The 24,991-nt window shown below is 39.7% G+C and overlaps 1 protein-coding gene across 1 annotated transcript in view; it reads right to left on the reverse strand.

The window, feature by feature from the left end:
* The window catches only part of LOC115194776 (low affinity immunoglobulin gamma Fc region receptor III-like), a 35,588-nt gene extending 18,542 nt beyond the window's left edge, over positions 1-17,046 (reverse strand). Inside the window, exons 1-4 of the mRNA XM_029754706.1 lie at positions 16,900-17,046; positions 5,948-5,992; positions 902-1,177; positions 554-796 (exon numbers count right to left, since the gene is read on the reverse strand). Of these exons, the coding sequence (XP_029610566.1) occupies positions 554-796; positions 902-1,177; positions 5,948-5,992; positions 16,900-16,924 (589 nt within the window). The 5' untranslated portion in view covers positions 16,925-17,046. The remainder of the gene's footprint in view (positions 1-553; positions 797-901; positions 1,178-5,947; positions 5,993-16,899) is intronic.
* Between the last annotated feature and the right edge of the window lie 7,945 nt (positions 17,047-24,991).

Genomic DNA, 24,991 nt, shown 5'->3' on the forward strand with positions numbered 1-24,991 from the left:
TAGTCAGGAATGATTCGCAAGGAAGGTGGATCCATTTGAATATGAAAGTGGATGAAAAACATATTTGGTTCATTAATCTATATGGTCCAAATCAGGATGATCCATAATTCTTCGAAAATATTAATACCAATTTATTGAACTTACAGGAAATAAATGATAAATTCATCATGGTGGGAGACTATAACACAATGTTTACACACTGTTCCTAGGCCGTCATTGAAAATAAGAATTTGTTTTAACTGACTTGCCTAGTTAAAAAAAGCTAAAATAAAACTTTGTTTAACACTTGTTTGGTTACAACATGATTCCATACGTGTTATTTCATAGTTTTGATGTCTTCACTATTATTCTACAATGTAGAAAATAGTCAAAATAAATAAAAACCCTTGAATGAGTGGGTGTGTCAAAACTTTTTACTTTTACTGTATATATATTACTTCTACTGACCAAGCGAGATCGCAAGAACACAAATTATTATGAATATAACATCCCACAATTAACAGTGTAAAGAAGAACCAAATCATCTGAATGTCAAGGTTTCTCATATTCTCACCTGTCACAGTCATCCAGCTCTCTGGTGATTCTCCTTTCGAGCTGGAACACTTGTAGAGTCCTTCATCTGACTTGGATACTGCAGGGATGGTCATCTCTCCTGTAGACTCAGCCCTGATGAGGGATCCATCTTTGTAGAAAACAGCTGTGAGGTCAGAGGGAGTTCCCTGATATCTGCAGCGCAGAGTCACAGAATCTCCCTCAGTCACAGGAAGGACAGGGCTCTCCAGGATCATAGCACCAGCTGTATATAATATATAAACATCATATATAAACATAACATCAGCTATCTGAAACCAGATGAACCACTAAACACTATAATGTTAGTAGATGGTGTTTGTGGACATACCAGGTACTGTGATGTTGACAGCATTGCTGTGTTCTCCAGACCCAGACTCACACCTGTACACTCCACTGTATGATGGTATTAGTGACACGATGCATGAAGACCCTTGTTGTTTTCCCCAGTCAGTATTACACTCTGAAAGGTTTCCTCTTTCTGCATTCCTCACCACTCTCCATCCAGTAGAGTTCCCCTGAACCTCACAGCTCAGAGAGACAGACTCAAATTCAAAGAACTGAGATCTGTCAGGACTGACACTCAGAGAGGCTGGAAGAGAGATATCTTAGAAAGAGAGAGATAGAGAATGTCACGAAGATGAGCTCCTGAATCTTTCAGCTTTTTTAACAAAAAAATAGATTTAGAGTTAGATAAACATTTTGTTTTTACAAGGACATACAAGATACTACCCTCCGTAAAATAACATTCTGTCAGACATTTATTTAGGAGCAGACAAGGAAACAAGACAGGAACAGCGTCAGAACACGGTTAACACGGACATGAGACAATTAATCCCGAAGCAGGGAACAGAGCTTGGGAACAGCAGATATAGGGAAGGTAATGACTCAAGTAATTGAGTCCTCGTGAGTCTAATGATCGCTGATGCGCGTGACGGTGGGGAAGGCAGGTGTGCATACTGATGGTGGCTTGAGTGCTTAATGCTGGGGATCCTGGTGCCCTCGAGCGCCAGGGGGAAGAAGAGCGGGAGCAAGTGTGGCAGTACCCCCCCACCCCCCTAGGGGCGACAGAATCCCCAGTATTACGCACTCTTACGACCAAGGATTCTGACTGCCAAGGATTCTGACTGCCAAGGATTCTGAGTACCAAGGATTCTGAGTACCAAGGATTCTGAGTACCAAGGATTCTGAGTACCAAGGATTCTGAGTACCAAGGATTCTGAGTAACAAGGATTTTACTACCAAGGATTTTTACGAATAGTCAATACTTATTTCATTCTACTTTTATTACTGGACAATGTAATGGAAACAGATTATAATTTTAGAATACATTAACTTCCTGCTCAAATTCACTGGAGTTACCCAACTATAAAACCAAACAACAATTATCAAAAACTGTCAAAGAATGTTTTTCATACCTCTACTTCAAATGTCCCACTGCCTTCCTGCTTTCAACCACAGCTAATCTATTTACAATCTCAAGGCTCAAGGCTCAATCTCTACTCATCCTTTAACCTTGTATTGCATCTCTCTACTCATCCTTTAACCTTGAATCCTCAGCTTTTCAAATTACTAAAATATCACATCATTAGAGTGCTATAAAAAGACACTAATAATATATTACCATTCATATCAACACTCATTACATCATGTTTATCCTCCTTATCAATGACTATATTTTTATCACATGATGTAACAAGATGCACCTGAGCTCAATTTCAAGTCTCATAGCAACGGGTCAGAATACTTATGTGAATAAAAACCTGTTTTTGCTTTGTCATTATGAGGTATTGTGTGCAAATTAATGAGGAAAACGTTTTATTTAATCAATTTTAGAATATGGCTGTAACATGAACAAAAATTGTGAAAAGTCAAGAGGTCTGAATACTTTCCCAATTCACTCTGGACATACATCATTTTTTTCTCTCCAGAAGTTTACTAAGGGTTGGTAACAGGCTGATTAGTCAGCTATTTGAGCCAGTAAAGGGGCTTTACTATTCTTAGGTAGTGGAATGACTTTAGCTTCCCTCCAGGCCTGAGGGCACACACTCTCTAGTAGGCTTAGATTGAAGATATGGCCAATAGGAGTGGCAAAATCATCCTCTATTATCCTCAGTAATTGTCCATCCAAGATGGCAGACCCGGTGACTTGTCAGTGTTGATAGACAATAATGTTTTACCTCTTCCACACTTACATTACAGAACTCAAAATTACAATTCTTGTCTTTCATAATTTGGTCAGATATACTTGATTGTGTAGTATCAGTGTTTGTTGCAGGTCATGCCTAAGTGTGCTAATCTAGCCATTGAAAAATGTATTGGCAATATCAGTGGGTTTTGTTATGAGCCATCTGATTCAATGAATGAAGCCGAGTTGCTTTTTGTCCCAAAATTTAATAAGTTTTTTTTGCATTATTCTTTATGTCATTTATCTTTATTTCATAGCGAAGATTTGTATTTTTATTCAGTTTAGTCAAATGATTTCTAAATGTTTAGTACCTTTGCCAATTGGTTGTACAACCAGACATCTCTATTTGTGATTGTCATTAATGCAGTTTAAAACAAAAAACAAATTACAAAATTATGCAAAAAATATATTCTGAGGACTAAGATGTCCAGTTTTAGGGGAATTTATTTATTTTAAATACATTTCACATTTTGCCTGAATTAAATTATGTAGAAATAAAACAAATGAGCTTCAACATCCCAAACATTTATTTGAATTGAATATTAGTAATATAACTGATGCCACTGGGTGAAAATAGAGCAGTAGTGATGAATACAGTAATATAACTGATGATGCCACTGGGTGAAAATAGAGCAGTAGTGATGAATACAGTAATATTCCATTCATGAAGCATCCAACCGCAGAGTTTCAGTAGCTAGAGGCTGCAGGGTCACAGAAAACCACAAGCCAAGGAAACAAGCAGCCAATACAGAAATATAAATTATTAGCAGCACCGCCGTTCCAACAAAGCCAAAGCAGATAACCATCAGGCCAAAACAAACCACGGAAACGCACAACGCAGACGTATATTTACAGAGAGAGAGTTGGTGCTCATCTTAAGATACATATTTTTCTTTTTTACATTGGTAAAGATTACACACAAAGTTTGTGTGATGACTGAGGACCAGTTTTGAGTTTTAGATCACAAAAAAAACGCCATATACATGGCCAGACAGGGGGATACAGGGCCTGTACAATGAATAACATACACATGAAGTCAGAACTTTACATACACTTAGTTTGGAGTCATTAAAAAAAACTCGTTTTTCAACCACTCCACACATTTCTTGTTAACAAACTATAGTTTTGGCAAGTCCGTTAGGACATCTACTTTGTGCATAACACAAGTCATTTTTCCAACAGTTGTTTACAGACAGATCATTTCACTTATAATTCACTGTATCACAATTCCAGTGGGTCAGAAGTTTATATACACTATTGGAGGATTACCTGTGGATGTATTTCAAGGCCTACCTTCAAACACAGTGCCTCTTTGCTTGACATCATGAGAAAATAAAAATAAATCAGCCAAGACCTCAGAAACAATTGTAGACATCCACAAGTCTAGTTCATCCTTGGGAGCAATTTCCAAATGCCTGAAGGTACCAAGTTCATCTCTACAAACAATAGTACGCAAGTGTAAACACCATGGGACCACGCAGCCGTCATACCGCCCAGGAAGGAGACGCATTCTGTCTCCTAGAGATGAACGTACTTTGGTGCGAAAAGTGCAAATCAATCCCAGAACAACAGCAAAGGACCTTGTGAAGATGCTGGAGGAAACACGTACAAAAGTATCTATATCCACAGTAAAACGAGTCCTATATCGACATAACCTGAAAGGCTGCTCAGCAAGGAAATAGCCACTGCTCCAAAAATAATGACCATCATTATGTTTGGAGGAAAAAGGGGGAGGCTTGCAAGCCGAAGAACACTATCCCAACTGTGAAGCATGGGGGTGGCATCATGTTGTGGGGGTGCTTTGCTGCAGGAGGGACTGGTGCACTTCACAAAATAGATGGCATCATGAGGCGGGAAAATGAAGTGGATATATTGAAGCAACATCTCAAGACATCAGTCAGGAAGTTAAAGCTTGGTCGCAAATGGGTCTTCCAAATGGGCAATGACCCCAAGCATACTTCCAAAGTTGTGGCAAAATGGCTTAAGGACAACAAAGTCAAGGTGTTGGAATGGCCATCAAAGCCCTGACCTCAATTCTATAGAAAATTTGTGGGCAGAAATGAAAAGCGTGTGCGAGCAAGGAGGCCTACAAAGCTGACTCAGTTACAACAGCTCTGTCAGGAGGAATGGGCCAAATGCACCCAACTTATTGTATGAAGCTTGTGGAAGGCTACCCGAAACGTTTGACCCAAGTTAAACAATTTAAAGGCAATGCTACCAAGTATTAATTGAGTATGTAAACTTCTGACCCACTGGGAATGTGATGAAAGAAATAAAAGCTGAAATAAACAATTCTCTACTATTATTCTGACATTTCACATTCTTAAAATAAAGTGGTGATCCTAACTGACCTAAAACAGGGAATGTTAACTAGGATTAAATGTCAGGAATTGTGAAAAATGGAGTTTAAATATATTTGGCTAAGGTGTATGTAAACTTCCGACTTCATCTGTACATGGACAGACAGGGGGACCAGATCCCAGATCAGCACTCAGATGTTTCACACATACAGGGACTGTGCTAACATGATCAAACATAATGTAATTCGAATTTAGAGGATATGGGGAAGTAAGAGAGAAGAGGAGAAATGTTACTATTATAGAACAGGTGATGAATATAGAGAAATGTTACTATTATAGAACAGGTGATGAATATAGATAAATGTTACTATTATAGAACAGGTGATGAATATAGATAAATGTTACTATTATAGAACAGGTGATGAATATAGATACATATTACTATTATAGAACAGGTGATGAATATAGAGAAATGTTACTATTATAGAACAGGTGATGGATATAGATAAATGATACTATTATAGAACAGGTGATGGATATAGATAAATGATACTATTATAGAACAGGTGATGAATATAGATAAATGTTACTATTATAGAACAGGTGATGAATATAGAGAAATGTTACTATTATAGAACAGGTGATGAATATAGATAAATGTTACTATTATAGAACAGGTGATGAATATAGATACATATTACTATTATAGAACAGGTGATGAATATAGAGAAATGTTACTATTATAGAACAGGTGATGAATATAGAGAAATGTTACTATTATAGAACAGGTGATGGATATAGATAAATGATACTATTATAGAACAGGTGATGAATATAGATAAATGTTACTATTATAGAATAGGTGATGAATATAGATAAATGTACTCACCTCCACCTTGTCCGAGGCTACAGTATACCAGTGTACTCAACAGCACTGAAACACACAGAGAGAACTATCACTATGGTACATGATGTAAACACTGAGCTGTACCACAGATATTAAATTCCTTAACCTCTACGGGCCACGGGGGCAGTATTGAGAATTTTGAAAAAAATATGTGGCAATTTTTAACTGCCTCCTACACCAACTCAGAAGCTAGGATATGCATATTATTAACACATTCGGATAGAAAACACTCTGAATTTTCTAAAACAGTTTGAATGGTGTCTGTAAGTATAACAAAACTCATATTGCAGGCAAAAACCTGTGAAAAATAGATTAAAAAAAATGAGAATTTTGTGACTGTACTATTTAGTGTCATTGTTTTAAAGATACCACAGTGAGAAAGGATTCAGTTCGCAACTCCTACTGCTTCCACTAGATGTCAACGATCTTTAGAAAGTTGTTTGAAGCATCTGTGATAAATACACACCGAATTAGAAAGCTTACAAGTTGACACGTCATCACTTCATTTTTTGCGCCTGCGCATGAATCTGAGAAGAGTGCCTTTGTCATTATCGTTTATTCTAGACACTTGATAGGTTGTGTGAAAATATTACTGATGTTTACTGATGTTTCACGTTAAAAATGGAACAAAAGATTAGTGCTAAACAACGTTTGACATGTTTAAACAAACGTAAATAGATTATTTACTAGGTTTTCTTTAGTTTTTCGACGTGACTTTACACTGCCCACCTCATTTTGTGGGAGCCTACTGAACGCTAACTATTTGGACATAAATTATGAACTTTGTCAAAAGAAACCACATTTGTTCTGGACCTGGGATCTCTGGCAGCGCCTTCTGATGGAGATAATCAAAGGTAAGGGGATATTTAGAATGTTATTATCGATATTAGATGTTGCTAATGCTAACGGTATAGCTTAGCTTAGCTTAGCATATAGCTTATTGTTGTTAGCATAGTACCCAGTTTATACAAAATGTGATTTCCCAGTAAAGTTATTTTGAGATCTGGCCCTTCGGTAGCAATTACGAGATGATAATATATTATTCTTTGAATGACAATATTATAATTTACCAATGTTTTCGAATAGTAATTCCGTGATTTGTAATGCTGGATTCACTGGGTGCATTCGAGCCGAAAAAAATTCTGAATTTCACCGCGACTGTAAATGCTGTTTTTGGATATAAATATGAACTTGATGGAACTAAAAATGCATGTATTGTATAACATAATGTCCTATGAGTGTCATCTGATGCAGATTGTCAAAGGTAAGTGCATAATTCTAGCTAGTTTTCTGTCTGTTGATGCCCTTCTTTGAATTGGCTAAACATTACACGCAGCTATTGTCAATGTACTCTCCTCACATAACCTAACTTTATGCATTCTCCGTAATGCCTCTGAAAATCGGACAGCGTGGTTAGATTTAGGAGATATATCTTTCAAATGGAGGAAAATAGTTGATTATTTGATTTTTTGAAATGATTACTCTTGCAGTTTTGAATTCCCCGCCATGGTCACATGACAATGAATCCCAATACCGGGATAAGATCGGGATAAGATCCTCAACAGGTTAATAGTCTATTGACACATTCGTGCGTGAATCTTATTAATATACTACAAACATCCCCATCAAAATCCATCAATTTAAGAGATATCTGTTGTTTTGCATCGGCTGCGTTGCAATCCACAGCATCAGCCTATGTTGACCTTCCGTATCTGCGATGGAAAGTGTGTTTTGCTCTACGACCTGTCCCATGATGTCAAGCAAAGAGGCACTGAGTTTGAAGGTGGGCCTTCAAATACATCCACAGGTACACCTCCAATTGACTCAAATGATGTCAATTAGCCTATCAGAAGCTTCTAAAGCCATGACAGCATTTTCTGGAATTTTCCAAGCTGTTTAAAGGCACAGTCAACTTACTGTATGTAAACTTCTGACCCACTGGAATTGTGACACAGTGAATTATAAGTGAAATAATCTGTCTGTAAACAATTGTTGGAAAAATTACTGGTGTCATGCACAAAGTAGATGTTCTAACCGACTTACCAAAACTACAGTTTGTTAATTAACAAGAAATGTGTGGAGTGGTTGAAAAATGAGTTTTAATTACTCCAACCTAAGTGTATGTAAACTAAAGACTTCAACTGTAAATATTAAACAATACAGATATGAAACAATACAGATATTAAACCATATAGATAATAAACTATATAGATATTAAACCTAATAGATATGAAACCATATTGATATTAAACTATATAGATATTAAACCATACAGATATTAAACCAAAGAGATTTAAAACCATATATATTAAACTATATAGATATTAAACAGTGCAGATATTAAACCATATAGATATTAAAACCGTACAGATATTTAAACATACAGAAATTAAACTATATAGATATACATTTACACTGATATTAAACCGTAACGATATTAAACCATAAAGATATTAAACCATATAGATATTAAACCATACAGATATTAAACCATACAGATATTTAACCATACAGATATTAAACCATGTAGATATTAAACCATATAGATATTAAACCATATAGATATTAAACCATAAAGATATTTAACCATATATATATATATGAAACCATATTGATATTAAACTATATAGATATTAAACTATATAGATATTAAACTGTACAGATATTAAACCATATAGATATTAAACCATATAGATATTAAACCATATAGATATTAAACTATACAGATATTAAACCATATAGATATTAAACTATATAGATATTAAACTATACAGATATTAAACCATATAGATATTAAACCATATAGATATTAAACCATACAGATATTAAACTATATAGATATTAAACTATATAGATATTAAACTATATAGATATTAAACCATATATATATATAAATTAAACCGTATAGATATTAAACTATACAGATAATAAACGTTATAGATATTTAACCATATAGATATTAAACTATATAGATTTTAAGCCGTACAGATATTTAAACATATACATTTTAAACTGTATCGATATTAAACTTTACAGATATTAAACCATATAGATAATATTAAACTCACAGAGTAGAAGACAGGTGCGTTCCATCTCAACGTGTCGAACACTAATTCTCTCTAAACTCTAGTGACTTGTAGCCTGTCAATCCCCCCACCCCACCTCTCCTCTACACCCATCTATACTTCCTCTGTGCTGAGAAGGATTGAGGTGTGAAATATGCGTGTGACAGAAGCAGGGAGCTGGAGTGAAGAGATACAGAAATAGAGAGAAAGGGAGGTTCAGAGAAAGATATATATATAGAGAGAGAGACAGAGAGAGAGAGATGGAGAGACAGAGGGCTCTGTATAATCATTAACAGCAGACTCGTAGATCTCCTCAGTGAAAACAATGAACTGAGCAACTGTCAAATTGGCTTCTTACCAAATTACTATATAACAGACCACATTTTCATCCTGCACACGTTAATTGACAAACAAACAATCCAAAACAAAGGCAAAGCCTTCTCATGCTTTGTTGGTTTCAAAAAAGCTTTTGACTCAATTTGGCATGAGGGCCTGCTATAGAAATTGATATAAAGTAGAGAAAGTTGAGTTGGGTGAATACAACATTGTAAATGTGCAGAACCAACAAGTGTGCGGTTAGAAAAGGAAAAAAACACACACCGTGGGGTGAGACGGGGATGCAGCTTAAGCTGTACTCAACCCTCTATCTGCACAACCAAACCAAAACAAAGGCAAATCCTCTATCAGCACAAGGCCTCACCCTACTAGAATCTGAAGTCAAATGTCTACTGTTTGCTGATGATCTGGTGCTTCTGTCCCCAACCAAGGAGGGCCTACAGCAGCACCTAGATCTTCTGCACAGATTCTGTCAGACCTGGCCCCTAAGAGTAAATCTCAGTAAGACAAAAATAATGCTGTTCCAAAATACAAATTAAATTTAGACACCGTTGCCTAGAGCACACAAAAAACTATACATACCTCGGCCTAAACATCAACGCCACAGGTAACTTCCACAAAGCTGTGAACGAGCTAAGAGACAAGGCAAGAAGGGCCTTCTATGGCATCAAAAGGAACGTAAAATTCTACATACCAATTACAATCTGGCTAAAAGTATTTGAATCAGTTATAGAACCCATTACCCTCTACGGTTGTGAGATTTGGGGTCTGCTCACCATCGAAGAATTCACTAAATGGGACAAACACCAAATTGAGACTGCATGGAGAATTCTGCAAAAATATCCTCCGTGTACAACGCAAAACACCAAATAATGCATGCAGAGCAGATTTAGGCCGACACCCGCTAATTAACAAAATCCAGAGAAGAGCCGTTCAATTCTACAACCACCTAAAAGGAAGTGATTCCCAAACCTTCCATAAAAATGCCATCACCTACAGAGAGATGAACCTGGAGAAGAGTCCCTTAAACAAGCTGGTCCTGGGGCTCTGTTCACAAACACAAACAGACCACACAGAGCCCCAGGACAGCAACACAATTAGACCCAACCGAATCATGAGAAAACAAAAAGATAATTACTTGGCGCTTTGGAAAGAATTAACAAAAAGAACAGAGCAAACTAGAATGGTATTTGGCCCTAAACAGACAGTACACAGTGGCAGAATACCTGACCACTGTGACTGACCCAAAATTAAGGAAGGCTTTGACTATGTACAGACTCAGTGAGCATAGTCTTATTATTGAGAAAGGCCGCCGTTGGCAGACCTGGCTCTCAAGAGAAGACAGGCTATGTGCACACTGCCCACAAAATGAGGTGGAAACTGAACTGCACTTCCTAACCTCCTGCCAAATGTATGACCATATTAGAGATATATATTTCCCTGAGATTGCACAGACCCACCAAATGTGAAAACACATTTTGATAAACTCCCATATCTACTGGGTGAAATACCACAGTGTGACATCACAGCAGCAATATTTATGTTTTTTTTATTTTCCCTTTTTTACTTTAACTACACTGCTCAAAAAAAGAAAGGGAACGCTTAAACAACACAATGTAACTCCAAGTCAATCACACTTCTGTGAAATCAAACTGTCCACTTAGGAAGCAACACTGATTGACAATAAATTTAACATGCTGTTGTGCAAATGGAATAGACAACAGGTGGAAATGATAGGCAATTAGCAAGACACCCCCAATAAAGGAGTGGTTCTGCAGGTGGGGACCACAGACCACTTCTCAGTTCCTATGCTTCCTGGCTGATGTTTTGGTCACTTTTGAATGCTGGCGGTGCTTTCAATCTAGTGGTAGCATGAGACGGAGTCTACAACCCACACAAGTGGCTCAGGTAGTGCAGCTCATCCAGGATGGCACATCAATGCGAGCTGTGGCAAGAAGGTTTGCTGTGTCTGTCAGCGTAGTGTCCAGAGCATGGAGGCGCTACCAGGAGACAGGCCAGTACATCAGGAGACGTGGAGGAGGCCGTAGGAGGGCAACAACCCAGCAGCAGGACCGCTACCTCCGCCTTTGTGCAAGGAGGAGCAGGAGGAGCACATCCAGAGCCCTGCAAAATGACCTCCAGCAGGCCACAAATGTGCATGTGTCTGCTCAAATGGTCCGAAACAGACTCCATGAGGGTGGTATGAGGGCCCGACGTCCACAGGTGGGGGTTGTGCTTACAGCCCAACACCGTGCAGGACTTTTGGCATTTGCCAGAGAACACCAAGTTTGGCAAATTCGCCACTGGCGCCCTGTGCTCTTCACAGATGAAAGCAGGTTCACACTGAGCACATGTGACAGACGTGACAGAGTCTGGAGATGCCGTGGAGAACATTCTGCTGCCTGCAACATCCTCCAGCATGGCCAGTTTGGCGGTGGGTCAGTCACGGTGTGGGGTGGCATTTCTTTGGGGGGGCCCAAAGAAATGTGCTCGCCAGAGGTAGCCTGACTGCCATTAGGTACCGAGATGAGATCCTCAGACCCCTTGTGAGACCATATGCTGGTGCGGTTGGCCCTGGGTTCCTCCTAATGCAAGACAATGCTAGACCTCATGTGGCTGGAGTGTGTCAGCAGTTCCTGCAAGAGGAAGGCATTGATGCTATGGACTGGCCCGCCCATTCCCCAGACCTGAATCCAATTGAACACATCTGGGACATCATGTCTCGCTCCATCCACCAACGCCACGTTGCACCACAGACTGTCCAGGAGTTGGCGGATGCTTTAGTCCAGGTCTGGGAGGAGATCCCTCAGGAGACCATCCGCCACCTCATCAGGAGCATGCCCAGGCCTTGTAGGGAGGTCATACAGGCACGTGGAGGCCACACACACTGCTGAGCCTCATTTTGACTTGTTTTAAGGACATTACGTCAAAGTTGGATGAGCCTGTAGTGTGGTTTTCCACTTTAATTTTGAGTGTGACTCCAAATCCAGACCTCCATGGGCTGATAAATTGGATTTCCTTTGATTATTTTTGTGTGATTTTGTTGTCAGCACATTCAACAATGTAAAGAAAAAAGTATTTAATAAGATTATTTCTTTCATTCAGATCTAGGATGTGTTGTTTAAGTGTTCCCTTTATTTTTTTGAGCAGTATATTTACATATCGTTCCAACACTGTACAGTTGAAGTCAGAAGTTTACATTCACTTAGGTTGGAGTCATTAAAACTCATTTTTCAACCACTCCACACATTTCTTGTTAACAAACTATAGTTTTGGCAAGTCGGTTAATAAGACTCAAACTTTGTGCATGACACAAGTAATGTTTATAACAATTGTTTTACAGACAGATTATTTCACTTATAATTCACTGTGTCACAATTCCAGATGATCAGAAGTTTACATTCACTAAGTTGACTGTGCCTTTAAACAGCTTGGAAAATTCCAGAAAATGATGTCATGGCTTTAGAAGCTTCTGATAGGCTAATTGACATCATTTCAGTCAACTGGAGGTGTACCTGTGGATGTATTTCAAGGCCTACCTTTGAACTCAGTGCCTCTTTGCTTGACATCATGGTAAAATCAAAAGAAATCAGCCAAGACCTCAAAAAAAATTTGTAGACCTCCACAAGTCTGGTTCATCAATTTCCAAACACCTGAAGGTACCACGTTCGTCTGTACAAGCAATAGTATGCAGGTATAAACACCATGGGACCACGCAGCCGTCATACCACTCAGGAAGGAGGCGAGATCTGTCTCCTAGAGATGAACGTACTTTGGTGCAAAAAGTGCAAATCAATCCCAGGACAACAGCAAAGGACCTTGTGAAGATGCTGGAGGAAACAGGCTCAAAAGTATCTATAACCACAGTAAAACAAGTCCTATATCAACATAACCTGAAAGACCGCTCAGCAAGGAAGAAGCCACTGCTCCAAAACCACCATAAAAAGTCAGACTATGGACTATGGGGACAAAGATCGTACTTTTTGGAGAAATGTCCTCTGGTCTGATGAAAGAAAAATTGAACTGTTTGGCCATAATGACCATCGTTATGTTTGGAGGAAAAAGGGCATACTTTCTTTTGGAACTTCTGTGAGTGTAATGTTTACTGTTCATTTTTATTGTTTATTATCTATTTCACTTGCTTTGGCAATGTTAACATATATTTCCCATGCCAATAAAGCCCTTAAATTGAATTGAGTTTGTGAGAGAGAGAGAGAGAGAGAGAGAGAGAGAGAGAGAGAGAGAGAGAGAGAGAGAGAGAGAGAGAGAGAGAGAGAGAGAGAGAGAGAGAGAGAGAGAGAGAGAGAGAGAGAGAGAGAGAGAGAGAGAGAGAGAGAGAGAGAGAGAGAGAGAGAGAGAGAGAGAGAGAGAGAGAGAGAGAGAGAGAGAGAGAGAGAGAGAGAGAGAGACGCGCAGATTATCCTGACATGAACCATTATTGAGATGATAAATAACTGACCCTTCAGGTCAACTACCTGGAGCTGGTTAGGAGAACCCTCCTGTGGCATAATCCCTGTGGTTCTCTGTGGTATTACAACTACAGAGGACAGGAACAAGGTAGCGTAGTGAACAACATTGTACTGGTGCCTCTCTGGTTCTCTATGGTATTACAGCGACAGAGGACAGGAACAAGGTAGTGTAGTGAACAACATTGTATTGGTTCCTCTCTGGTTCTCTATGGTATTACAGCTAGAGAGGACAGGAACAAGGTAGTGTCATCACCTTGGTGAGGATCAAAGGTGCCAGATCAGCACATGTTTGAAGATAGACCCCACAGAAGAGGGCGGAGTGCTTAAGAATTGCTGAGAATTTAAATACAGACCAGCCAACATGCAGCGCAAGACCAGAGAACTTGAGGCCGTGGTCCACATGTTGAAATGGTTAAAACTACAAGACCAGAGAACTTGAGGCCGTGGTCCACACGTTGAAGTGTTTAAAACTACAAGACCAGCCAACGTGCGAGCTGAACATCACAAAATAGTTAGAACCTCTGAAACTGTCAACGAGTGAAGAAGGAGAAGAAGAAGACTAGACCAAACATTCACAGTCTGCAGCTGGGTATGTAAAGTAGTCTCGAACATTTGACCAAAGACGAGAGGGAAGAAGAGATCCCTCTCACCACCATGTGTTACACCTGAAGTATCTATTCTAACAAACACTCCAGGACAGAAACGCTCTGCAAAGGACATTGTGACCTCTGGTGTGACCTCAGTCTTACACCCCCCTTCACCATAGAACCACTGAGTTCAACAGAGAGACAACAATGACATCCATGTGTAAATATATACATTACATTTGTTTTCCGAATGAGCGGTCGTTCATGTGCATCCCATTCCCATCAGCGTAGCTTCCAAATGTATGTATGATAAGTTGACTCTCTTTGTCTCCTCCTCTCCTTACCTACCCCTCCCTTTCCACTGCGTAACCAAACGGTCATGTTTTTGTTAGTCCACTAGGGACCTGTTTTCATTGCATTATGTTAGTAATCAATAACCTATACCATGTGTGTGTGTTTATGTATTTCTGTGTGACTATTTAGTTAGTAAATAAATAATTAAACCAATTTGTGTATTGCTGATTCATCAATTAGGTTAGGGTTCTTCATCAGGGGTTCTTGCAGATATCCAGAAATATATGACGTTCAGAATGAGACTGATGAGGTAATGATTAATAATTGACTGTTATTGATGTAAGAGAGAACTGTATATCTTTAGAGTTTAAGTCGGGAGATAGTAACTCATTAAACAATTTTTCCTGTGGTGCCCCAAAATTGGAATGAGTTAATTGTTACATGATTAATCGTGGATAGATCAGGCTAACTCACAAAATATCTCTAACCCGACATCTGCAGACATGGAGGATTTACATATCATTGAATTGGAGACTAGTGCTCTGTCTGGAATCCATGCAACACTGGAAAAGTTGTGTGTGGAGGTAGCAGGGCTGAGGGGGAGTTTGGAGTTCAGCCAGAGTGAAATTCTCACGCTCCAATGAGAGACAAGGCACTCACAGCCAAGGTAAAACCCTTGGTTCCAATATGGATTGTCTCACAGCCAAGGTTTACTCAGGGAAAACAGGGTGATGAGGGAGTCACGTTTTTCTGGATTTGTTTGTTGTTATTCTGTCTCTCACTGTTCAAATAAACCTACCATTAAAATTATAGACTGATCATTTCTTTGTAAACGTACAAAATCAGCAGGGGATCAAATACTTTTTTCCCCCACTGTATATATTGATATTAAACCTTAATCTGAAGGTAACCCATACAAATGAAGGGAAAATACAAAAATATTTCCTTATCTTTCTTATATCTCGTAGATACGAGACACTATCCAAAACCTTATTTCTTAAACCTTAAATGAAAATAAAATTGACTGTCTTTCTTGCCATTTCTGAATGTGTTGTTAAATGCACAGGTGTAGTAGTAGTAGTACAGGTCACATTAAATAGTTTATCAAATCATATTTATTTAAAAAAATTATACAGACTGTTTGGTCATAATGACCATCGTTATGTTTGGAGGAAAAAGGGGGAGGCTTGCAAGCCAAATAACACCATCCCAACCGTGAAGAAAATGTATTTGACTAAGGTGTATGTAAACTTCCAACTTATTGATAATAGACAAAATAGATATTAAACTATATAGATATTAAACTATATAGATATTAAACTATACATATATTAAACTATTTAGATATTGAACAATTTAGATATTAAACCATATTGATATTAAACTATATAGGTATTAAACTATATAGATATTAAACAATACAGGTATTACACTATACAGGTATTAAACTATACAGGTATTAAATATTATAGATATTAAATATTTAGATATTAAACTATTTAGATATTAAACTATTTAGATATTGACATTTACAGATATTAAACTATACAGATATTAACATATACAGATATTAAACTATACATGTATTAAACTATAAAGATATGAAACTATATAGATATGAAACTATATAGATATGAAACAATATAGATATGAAACCATACAGATATTAATCTATTTAGATACTAAAACGTATAGATACTAAACCGAGAGAGGTAGAGCGAGAGAAATAGAGAAAGCGAGATAGACAGACTCTCTCTCTCTATGATATAAACAGTAGATATATTTATATATATATATATATTAAATTATGTTGATATTAAACCATATATATATTTTACATTTACATTTTAGTCATTTAGCACACACTCTTATCCAGAATGACTTACAGTGGTGAATGCATACATTTCATGCATTTTTTTTTTTTTGTACTGGCCCCCCGTGGGAATCGAACCCACAACCTTGGCATTGCAAACACCATGCTCTACCAACTGAGCCACAGGGAAGACGGTTTATAGATATTAAACCATATAGATTTTAAACCATATAGATATTAAACCATACAGATATTAAACCATATAGATATTAAACGATATAGATATACAGATATTAAACCATACAGATATTTAATTATATCTAGACATTGAACCATATATATTAAACCATTTAGATAATATTCAACTCACAGAGTAGAGGACAGGTGCGTTCCATCTCAACGTGTCGATCACTAACTGTATCTAAACTCTAGTGACTTGTAGCCTGTCCATCCCCCCACCCACCTCTCCTCTCTACCCATCTATACTTCCTCTTGAGAAGGACTGAGAGGTGTGAAAGATGTGTGTGACAGAATGAGGGGGCCTAGAGAGAAGAGAAACACAGAAACATAGAGAGAGGTAGAGTGAGAGAAATAGAGAGAGAGAGGTAGAGAGCGAGCGAGCGAGTGAGAGAGAGAGAGATGGAGAGAGACAGACAGACTCTCTCTCTCTCTATGATAGAAATGGTAGATATATTAAGCATTAAAAGTGACTGCAAAACACAATATCAATATGTCAATAGAAAGCCCCTTGGTAATAACCAGGTCCTGAGTATGGCTGTGGTTATGGTGGGCCCAGTAGAAAGCCCCTTGGTAATAACCAGGTCCAGAGTATGGCTGTGGTTATGGGTGGGCCCAGTAGAAAGCCCCTTGGTAATAACCAGGTCCAGAGTATGGCTGTGGTTATGGGTGGGCCCAGTAGAAAGCCCCTTGGTAATAACCATGTCCAGAGTATGGCTGTGGTTATGGGTGGGCCCAGTAGAAAGCCCCTTGGTAATAACCAGGTCCAGAGTATGGCTGTGGTTATGGGTGGGCCCAGTAGAAAGCCCCTTGGTAATAACCAGGTACAGAGTATGGCTGTGGTTATGGGTGGGCCCAGTAGAAAGCCCCTTGGTAATAACCAGGTCCAGAGTATGGCTGTGGTTATGGGTGGGCCCTGTAGAAAGCCATTTGGTAATAACCAGGTCCAGAGTATGACTGTGGTTATGGGTTGGAGCTAAAATGATTCAGAAATTCAATGGCCTTGGACTCATTTTCTTTGTCAACATGAATAATAAAATCACCCAACACAATGATTATATCATAGTCCTCAAGGCCAACAGACAATTGTTCAGAGAAAGCAGTAAAAAAAGTGGGGCTGTGGTTTGGTGGCCTATACAGGTTATGGCCTTAAGACATTTAAACAGTATAACATGATGCTCTGGTCTGGTGGCTGACATTTAAACAGTATAACATGATGCTCTGGTCTGGTGGCTGACATTTAAACAGTATAACATGATGCTCTGGTCTGGTGGCTGACATTTAAACAGTATAACATGATGTTCTGGTCTGGTGGCTGACATTTAAACAGTATAACATGATGCTCTGGTCTGGTGGCTGACATTTAAACGGTACAGCATGATGCTCTGGTCTGGTGGCTGATATTTAAACAGTATAACATGATGCTCTGGTCTGGTGGCTGACATTTAAACAGTATAACATGATGCTTACAGCTGAGAGCATTATAGTAGTAGCTTTATGTGAACAACATCACCCATAGTTAAACACCAATGTCCCTTTGTCACACACAGATGTGACCCGTTTCTGGAAACTAGGCGTACAACCGAAAGCATTAGTAAAAATAGAGGCTGTCTCTACCCCACACATAGATACTTATCAGAGCAGAAGATCTGTGTCTGTTTGAGGTTATAGCTGTATGTGAACAACAGCACCCATTGTTAAACACCTCTGTTCCTCTGTCACACATTTTACATGTATTTTTAGGTCATTTAGCTCTTGTCCAGGGAGACTTACAGTAGTGAGTTGAAACATTATTGTACTTTTTCCTGTACTGGTCCTCCGTGGGAATCAAACCCACAACCCTGGCGTTAGAAGAGCCATGCTCTACCAACTGAGCCACACGGGAAACAGACACACACACTGAGCCATATACATAGACACACACAGACACACACAGACAGATAAACAAACACACACACACAAACACAGACAGACACAGCAACACAAACACACACAGACAGACACAGCAACACAAACACACAAACACACATAGACACACACACTGAGCCATATACATAGACACACACACACTGAGCCATATACATAGACACACACACTGAGCCATATACACAGACACACACACACACACACAGAGATAAACAAACACGCACTCACAGACACAGCAACACAAACACACACAGACACACACAGACAGACACTGTACCATGACAGGTTGGGCCTTCCAGGTCATGTCACACAGGGGTCCTGAAATGATGGCATATTCCTGGATGAAATGTCTGTAATAACCGGTTATTCCCAGAAAAGCACATACCTTTTTCTTATTCACTGGTCGAGGCCAATTCTGGATCGCAGCGACCTTCTTCTCTTGTGGTTTATCAACCCTCGCCCTATGGAATAGCCCAGACAGTCTGCTTCACTTACCCCCAGCGTGCATTTCCTTGGGTTGGCCGTGAGTCCTGCCCAAAGACCCTCAATGACCGCTGTTAATCTGTCACGACTTCCGCCGAAGTTGGTTCCTCTCCTTGTTCGGGCGGCGTTCGGCGGTCGGCGTCACCGGTCTTCTAGCCATCATCGATCCACTTTTCATTTACTATGTGTTTTGTCTTGTCTTCCCACACACCTGGTTTCAATTCCATCATTACATGTTGTGTATTTAACCCTCTGTTCCCCCCATGTACTTGTCCGGAATTGTTTATTATATGTGCATGTGCACGTCTATCTGGTGAGCGACAGGTTTTGTACCCATTGATTGTTTGTTCTGTTTCTGGTGGTTTTTATTATTAAAATGCTCCATTGTAAACACAGTTTTTTGCTCCACCATCTTGGCACCGCCATGGACCGCGGAGACCTCGACAAGTCTGGTTCATCCTTGGGAGCAATTTCCAAACGCTTGAAGGTACCACGTTCATCTGTACAAACAATAGTACGCAAGTATAAACACCATGGGACCACGCAACCGTCATACCGCTCAGGAAGGAGATGCGTTCTGTCTCCTAGAGATGAATGTACTTTGGTGCGAAAAGTGCAAATCAATCCCAGAACAACAGCAAAGGACCTTGTGAAGTTGCTGTTGGAAACAGGTACAAAAGTATCTATATCCACAGTAAAACGAGTCCTACATCGACATAACCTGAAAGGCCACTCAGCAAGGAAGAAGCCACTGCTCCAAAACCGGCATAAAAAAGCCAGACTACGGTTTGCAACTGCACATGGGGACAAAGATCGTACTTTTTGAAGAAATGTCCACTGGTCTGATGAAACTAAAATAGAACTATTTGGCCATAATGACCATCGTTATGTCTGGAGGAAAAAGGGGGAGGTTTGCATGCCAAAGAACACCATCCCAACCGTGACGCACGGGGGTGGCATCATCATGTTGTGGGGTTGCTTTGCTGCAGGAGTGACTGGTACACTTCACAAATAGATGACATGAGGAGGAAAATGATGTGGATATATTGAAGCAACATCTCAAGACATCAGTCAGGAAGTTGAAGCTTGGTCGCAAATGGGTCTTCCAAATGGACAATGACCCCAAGCATACTTCCAAAGTTGTGCCAAAAGGGCTTAATTACATCTAGGCGTTCCACTAGCGGAACCCCATTCCGCCAGCGGAACCCCTAGCCAACAGCCAATGGAATCGCAGGGCGCGAAATACAAAACAACAAAAATACCACAATCCAATTTTCTCAAACAATCAACTATTTTACACCATTTTAAAGATAAATCCAACCACATTGTCCGATTTCAAAAATGCTTTACAGTGAAAGCAAAACATTAGATTATGTTAGGAAAGTACATAGACAAAAATAACCACACAGCCATTTTCCAAGCAAGGATATATGTCACAAAAACCGAAAGCACAGCTAAATGAAGCACTAACCTTTGACGATCTTCATCAGATGACACTCCTAGGACATTATGTTACACAATACATGTATGTTTTGTTCGATAAAGTTCATATTTATATCCAAAAACAGCCTTTTACATTGGCGCGTGATGTTCAGAAAATGTATTTCCCACCAAAAACTTCCGGTGAATTTTCAAAAATACTCATCATAAATGTTGACAAGATGCATAACAATTATTTTAAGAATTATAGATACAGTACTCCTTTATGCAACCGCTGTGTCAGATTTTAAAATAGCTTTACGAAGAAAGCACATTTTTCAATATTCTGAGTACATAGCTCGCCATCACAGCGAGCTATACAGACACCCGCCAATTTCGGGGCCACCTAAACTCAGAATTAATATTATAAATATTGTCTTACCTTTGCTGATCTTCATCAGAATGCACTCCCAGGACTGCTACTTCCACAAGAAATGTTGTTTTTGTTCGAAATAATCCATATTTATGTCCAAATACATTCGTTCTGTTCGTGCGTTCAGGTCACTATCCAAATGCATAATGCGCGAGTGCAATTCGAGACACAAAAAGTCAAAATGTTCCATTACCGTACTTAGAAGCATGTCAAACGTTGTTTAAAATCAAACTTTATGGTATTTCTAACGTAGAATTGCGATAATATTCCAACCGGACAATAGCGTATTTATTCAAATAGAAAAAGAAGGAACAGTGGTTCTCGCGGGACCGCGCATATCCAATCCCTTTGTTGCCAGGCAGTCCACTCAGTAACTGAGCTCCTATTATCTGCCCAGTGACAGGAGAATGCTGAAACAACTTTCTGAAGGCTTTTGACAGCCTTAGGAAATGCAACGTAACCCCACAGATACTGTAGTTTCGAAAAGGACTAGAAAGAAGAAGTACAATTCTCAGATCCTCCACTTCCTGGTTGACTTTTTCTCCGGTTTTTGCCTGCCATATGAGTTCTGTTATACTCACAGACACCATTCAAACAGTTTTAGAAACTTCAGAGTATTTTCTATCCAAACCTACTACTATTATGCATATTCTGGTTTCTGGGCCAGAGTAGTAACCAGATTAATTTGGATAAGTTTTTCATCCGGCCGTGCAAATACTGCCCCCTAGCCCCAAGAGGTATTGTGAAAAACTGAGTTTAAATGTTTTTGGCTAAGGTGTATGTAAACTTCCGACTTCAACTGTACGTATTCTGTATGATGTACATTCAGAGTTCTAAACACTTAAAACACCAGTCAAACACCTGGTTGAATCAGTCATAATAATTGGGCTGTATGTAGGGGTGTATAAATGTACCTAACTACACATTAAACACTGAGACCTGTTGGGGTCTATAAATGTACCTAACTACACATTAAACACTGAGACCTGTTGGGGTGTATAACTGTTCCTGTGGTGTTGGAGGTCTTCATTGCAGTTGACTGGATCAGCTCCTCTGTCCCTCACTCATCTCTCTCTCTCCTCTCTCTTTACCTAGTGACCCTGTTCATCAGAACGTCATGGTGGGTGGAAAAATATGCTCTCTTCAGCAGCGGTGAATAACCACAACCCTGTCAGTCCATCTCTTTACTTCTCATTTCTCTTATCTTCTCTCTCCTTCCTTCACTTTTCACACCAACGCACTTATCTTTAGACACTGCAGCCTTGACCTCCATCAACAGCATCAGCAACAGAGAGGTGTGAAGTTTCCACAACAGAGTTAGAGTCAGTTTATCATGTACTTCTCTTTAGACGCTGCAGCCTTGACCTCCATCAACAGAGTTAGTCAGTTTATCATGAGAACATACAGACACCACTGACTGGAACTATCAACAACAATAGTTAGTTTATCATGAGAACATACAGACACCACTGACTGGAACTATCAACAACAAGAGTTAGTTTATCATGAAAACATACAGACACCACTGACTGGAACCAGCTGACAGTATCAGTTGTAAAGGCTTCATTACTACTAACAGAAGGAAAGTTGTAGTGTTATGTCCATGACGAATGTTGTAAAGGCTTCATTACTACTAACAGAAAGAAAGTTGTAGTGTTATGTCCATGATGAATGATGCAAACGCTTCAATGTGTTTTTATATTGAGCTGCTCTGTTAAATTCTGTTTGTTCATGTGAAATTGGAAATTGTATTTTTTATGTCATTGTGTGTGTTTACCTTGAGCAACACCGTTGTATGGTTAAAAACTTGTCAAATAAAGCTTCCTAAAATGTGTTAGAAAATGTGTCAGTGTCACGTCCTGACCATAGTAAGATGTTATTTTCTATGGTAGAGTAGGTCAGGGCGTGACAGCGGGTGTTTTGTGTTTTTCTATGTTTTGTATTTCTATGTTTAGGTTCTAGTTTTCTATTCCTATGGTTTTTTTGGGGGGATGATCTCCAATTAGAGGCAGCTGGTCCTCGTTGTCTCTAATTGGAGATCATACTTAAGTAGGGTTTTTTTCCAACTGTGTTTGTGGGTAGTTGTCTTCTGTTTAGTTTTCTGTACCTGACAGAACTGTGTGCTTTCGGTTTATCTTTGTTATTTTTTCTTTAGTGTTCTGAGTTAAAATAAATATTCATCATGAGCAATCAACACGCTGCACTTTGGTCCCCTCTCTACGACAGCCATTACAGTCAGTTTGTCACTTTCATGAGTTTAGAGTAATAACATGTTCCACTACTTAAGACATTGTCTCTAATCTAGGTTGTGCCTTTATACACTGCTCAAAAAAATAAAGGGAACACTTAAACAACACAATGTAACTCCAAGTCAATCACACTTCTGTGAAATCAAACTGTCCACTTAGGAAGCAACACTGATTGACAATAAATTTCACATGCTGTTGTGCAAATGGAATAGACAACAGGTGGAAATTATAGGCAATTAGCAAGACACCCCCAATAAAGGAGTGGTTCTGCAGGTGGGGACCACAGACCACTTCTCAGTTCCTATGCTTCTTGGCTGATGTTTTGGTCACTTTTGAATGCTGGCGGTGCTTTCACTCTAGTGGTAGCATGAGACGGAGTCTACAACCCACACAAGTGGCTCAGGTAGTGCAGCTCATCCAGGATGGCACATCAATGCGAGCTGTGGCAAGAAGGTTTGCTGTGTCTGTCAGCGTAATGTCCAGAGCATGGAGGCGCTACCAGGAGACAGGCCAGCACATCAGGAGACATGGAGGAGGCCGTAGGTGGGCAACAACCCAGCAGCAGGACCGCTACCTCCGCCTTTGTGCAAGGAGGAGCAAGAGGAGCACTGCCAGAGCCCTGCAAAATGACCTCCAGCAGGCCACAAATGTGCATGTGTCTGCTCAAACGGTCAGAAACAGACTCCATGAAGGTGGTATGAGGGCCCGACGTCCACAGGTGGGGGTTGTGCTTACAGCCCAACACCGTGCAGGATTTTTGGCATTTGCCAGAGAACACCAAGATTGGCAAATTCGCCACTGGCGCCCTGTGCTCTTCACAGATGAAAGCAAGTTCACACTGAGCACGTAACAGACGTGTCAGAGTCTGGAGACGCCGTGGAGAACGTTCTGCTGCCTGCAACATCCTCCAGCATGACCGGTTTGGCGGTGGGTCAGTCATGGTGTGGGGTGGCATTTCTTTGGGGGGCCGCATAGCCCTCCATGTGCTCGCCAGAGGTAGCCTGACTGCCATTAGGTACCGAGATGAGATCCTCAGACCCTTGTGAGACCATATGCTGGTACGGTTGGCTCTGGGTTCCTCCTAATGCAAGACAATGCTAGACCTCATGTGGCTGGAGTGTGTCAGCAGTTCCTGCAAGAGGAAGGCATTGATGCTATGGACTGGCCCGCCCGTTCCCCAGACCTGAATCCAATTGAGCACATCTGGGACATCATGTCTGGCTCCATCCACCAACGCCACGTTGCACCACAGACTGTCCAGGAGTTGGCGGATGCTTTAGTCCAGGTCTGGGAGGAGATCCCTCAGGAGACCATCCGCCACCTCATCAGGAGCATGCCCAGGCGTTGTAGGGAGGTCATACGGGCACTTGGAGGCCACACACACTACTGAGCCTCATTTTGACTTGTTTTAAGGACATTACATCAAAGTTGGATCAGCCTGTAGTGTGGTTTTCCACTTTAATTTTGAGTGTGACTCCAAATCCAGACCTCCATGGGTTGATAAATTGGATTTCCATTGATTATTTTTGTGTGATTTTGTTGTCAGCACATTCAACTATGTAAAGAAAAAAGTATTTAATAAGACTATTTCTTTCATTCAGATCTAGGATGTGTTGTTTAAGTGTTCCCTTTATTTTTTTGAGCAGTATATTTCTAGAAAATGAACAACTAATGAAGAATGTTTCACTTTTCTTTTCTTCTCTAACCCCAAACCC

The sequence above is a fragment of the Salmo trutta genome, chromosome 5 (assembly GCF_901001165.1).
Source record: "Salmo trutta chromosome 5, fSalTru1.1, whole genome shotgun sequence".
Classification (NCBI taxonomy): Eukaryota; Metazoa; Chordata; class Actinopteri; order Salmoniformes; family Salmonidae; genus Salmo; species Salmo trutta.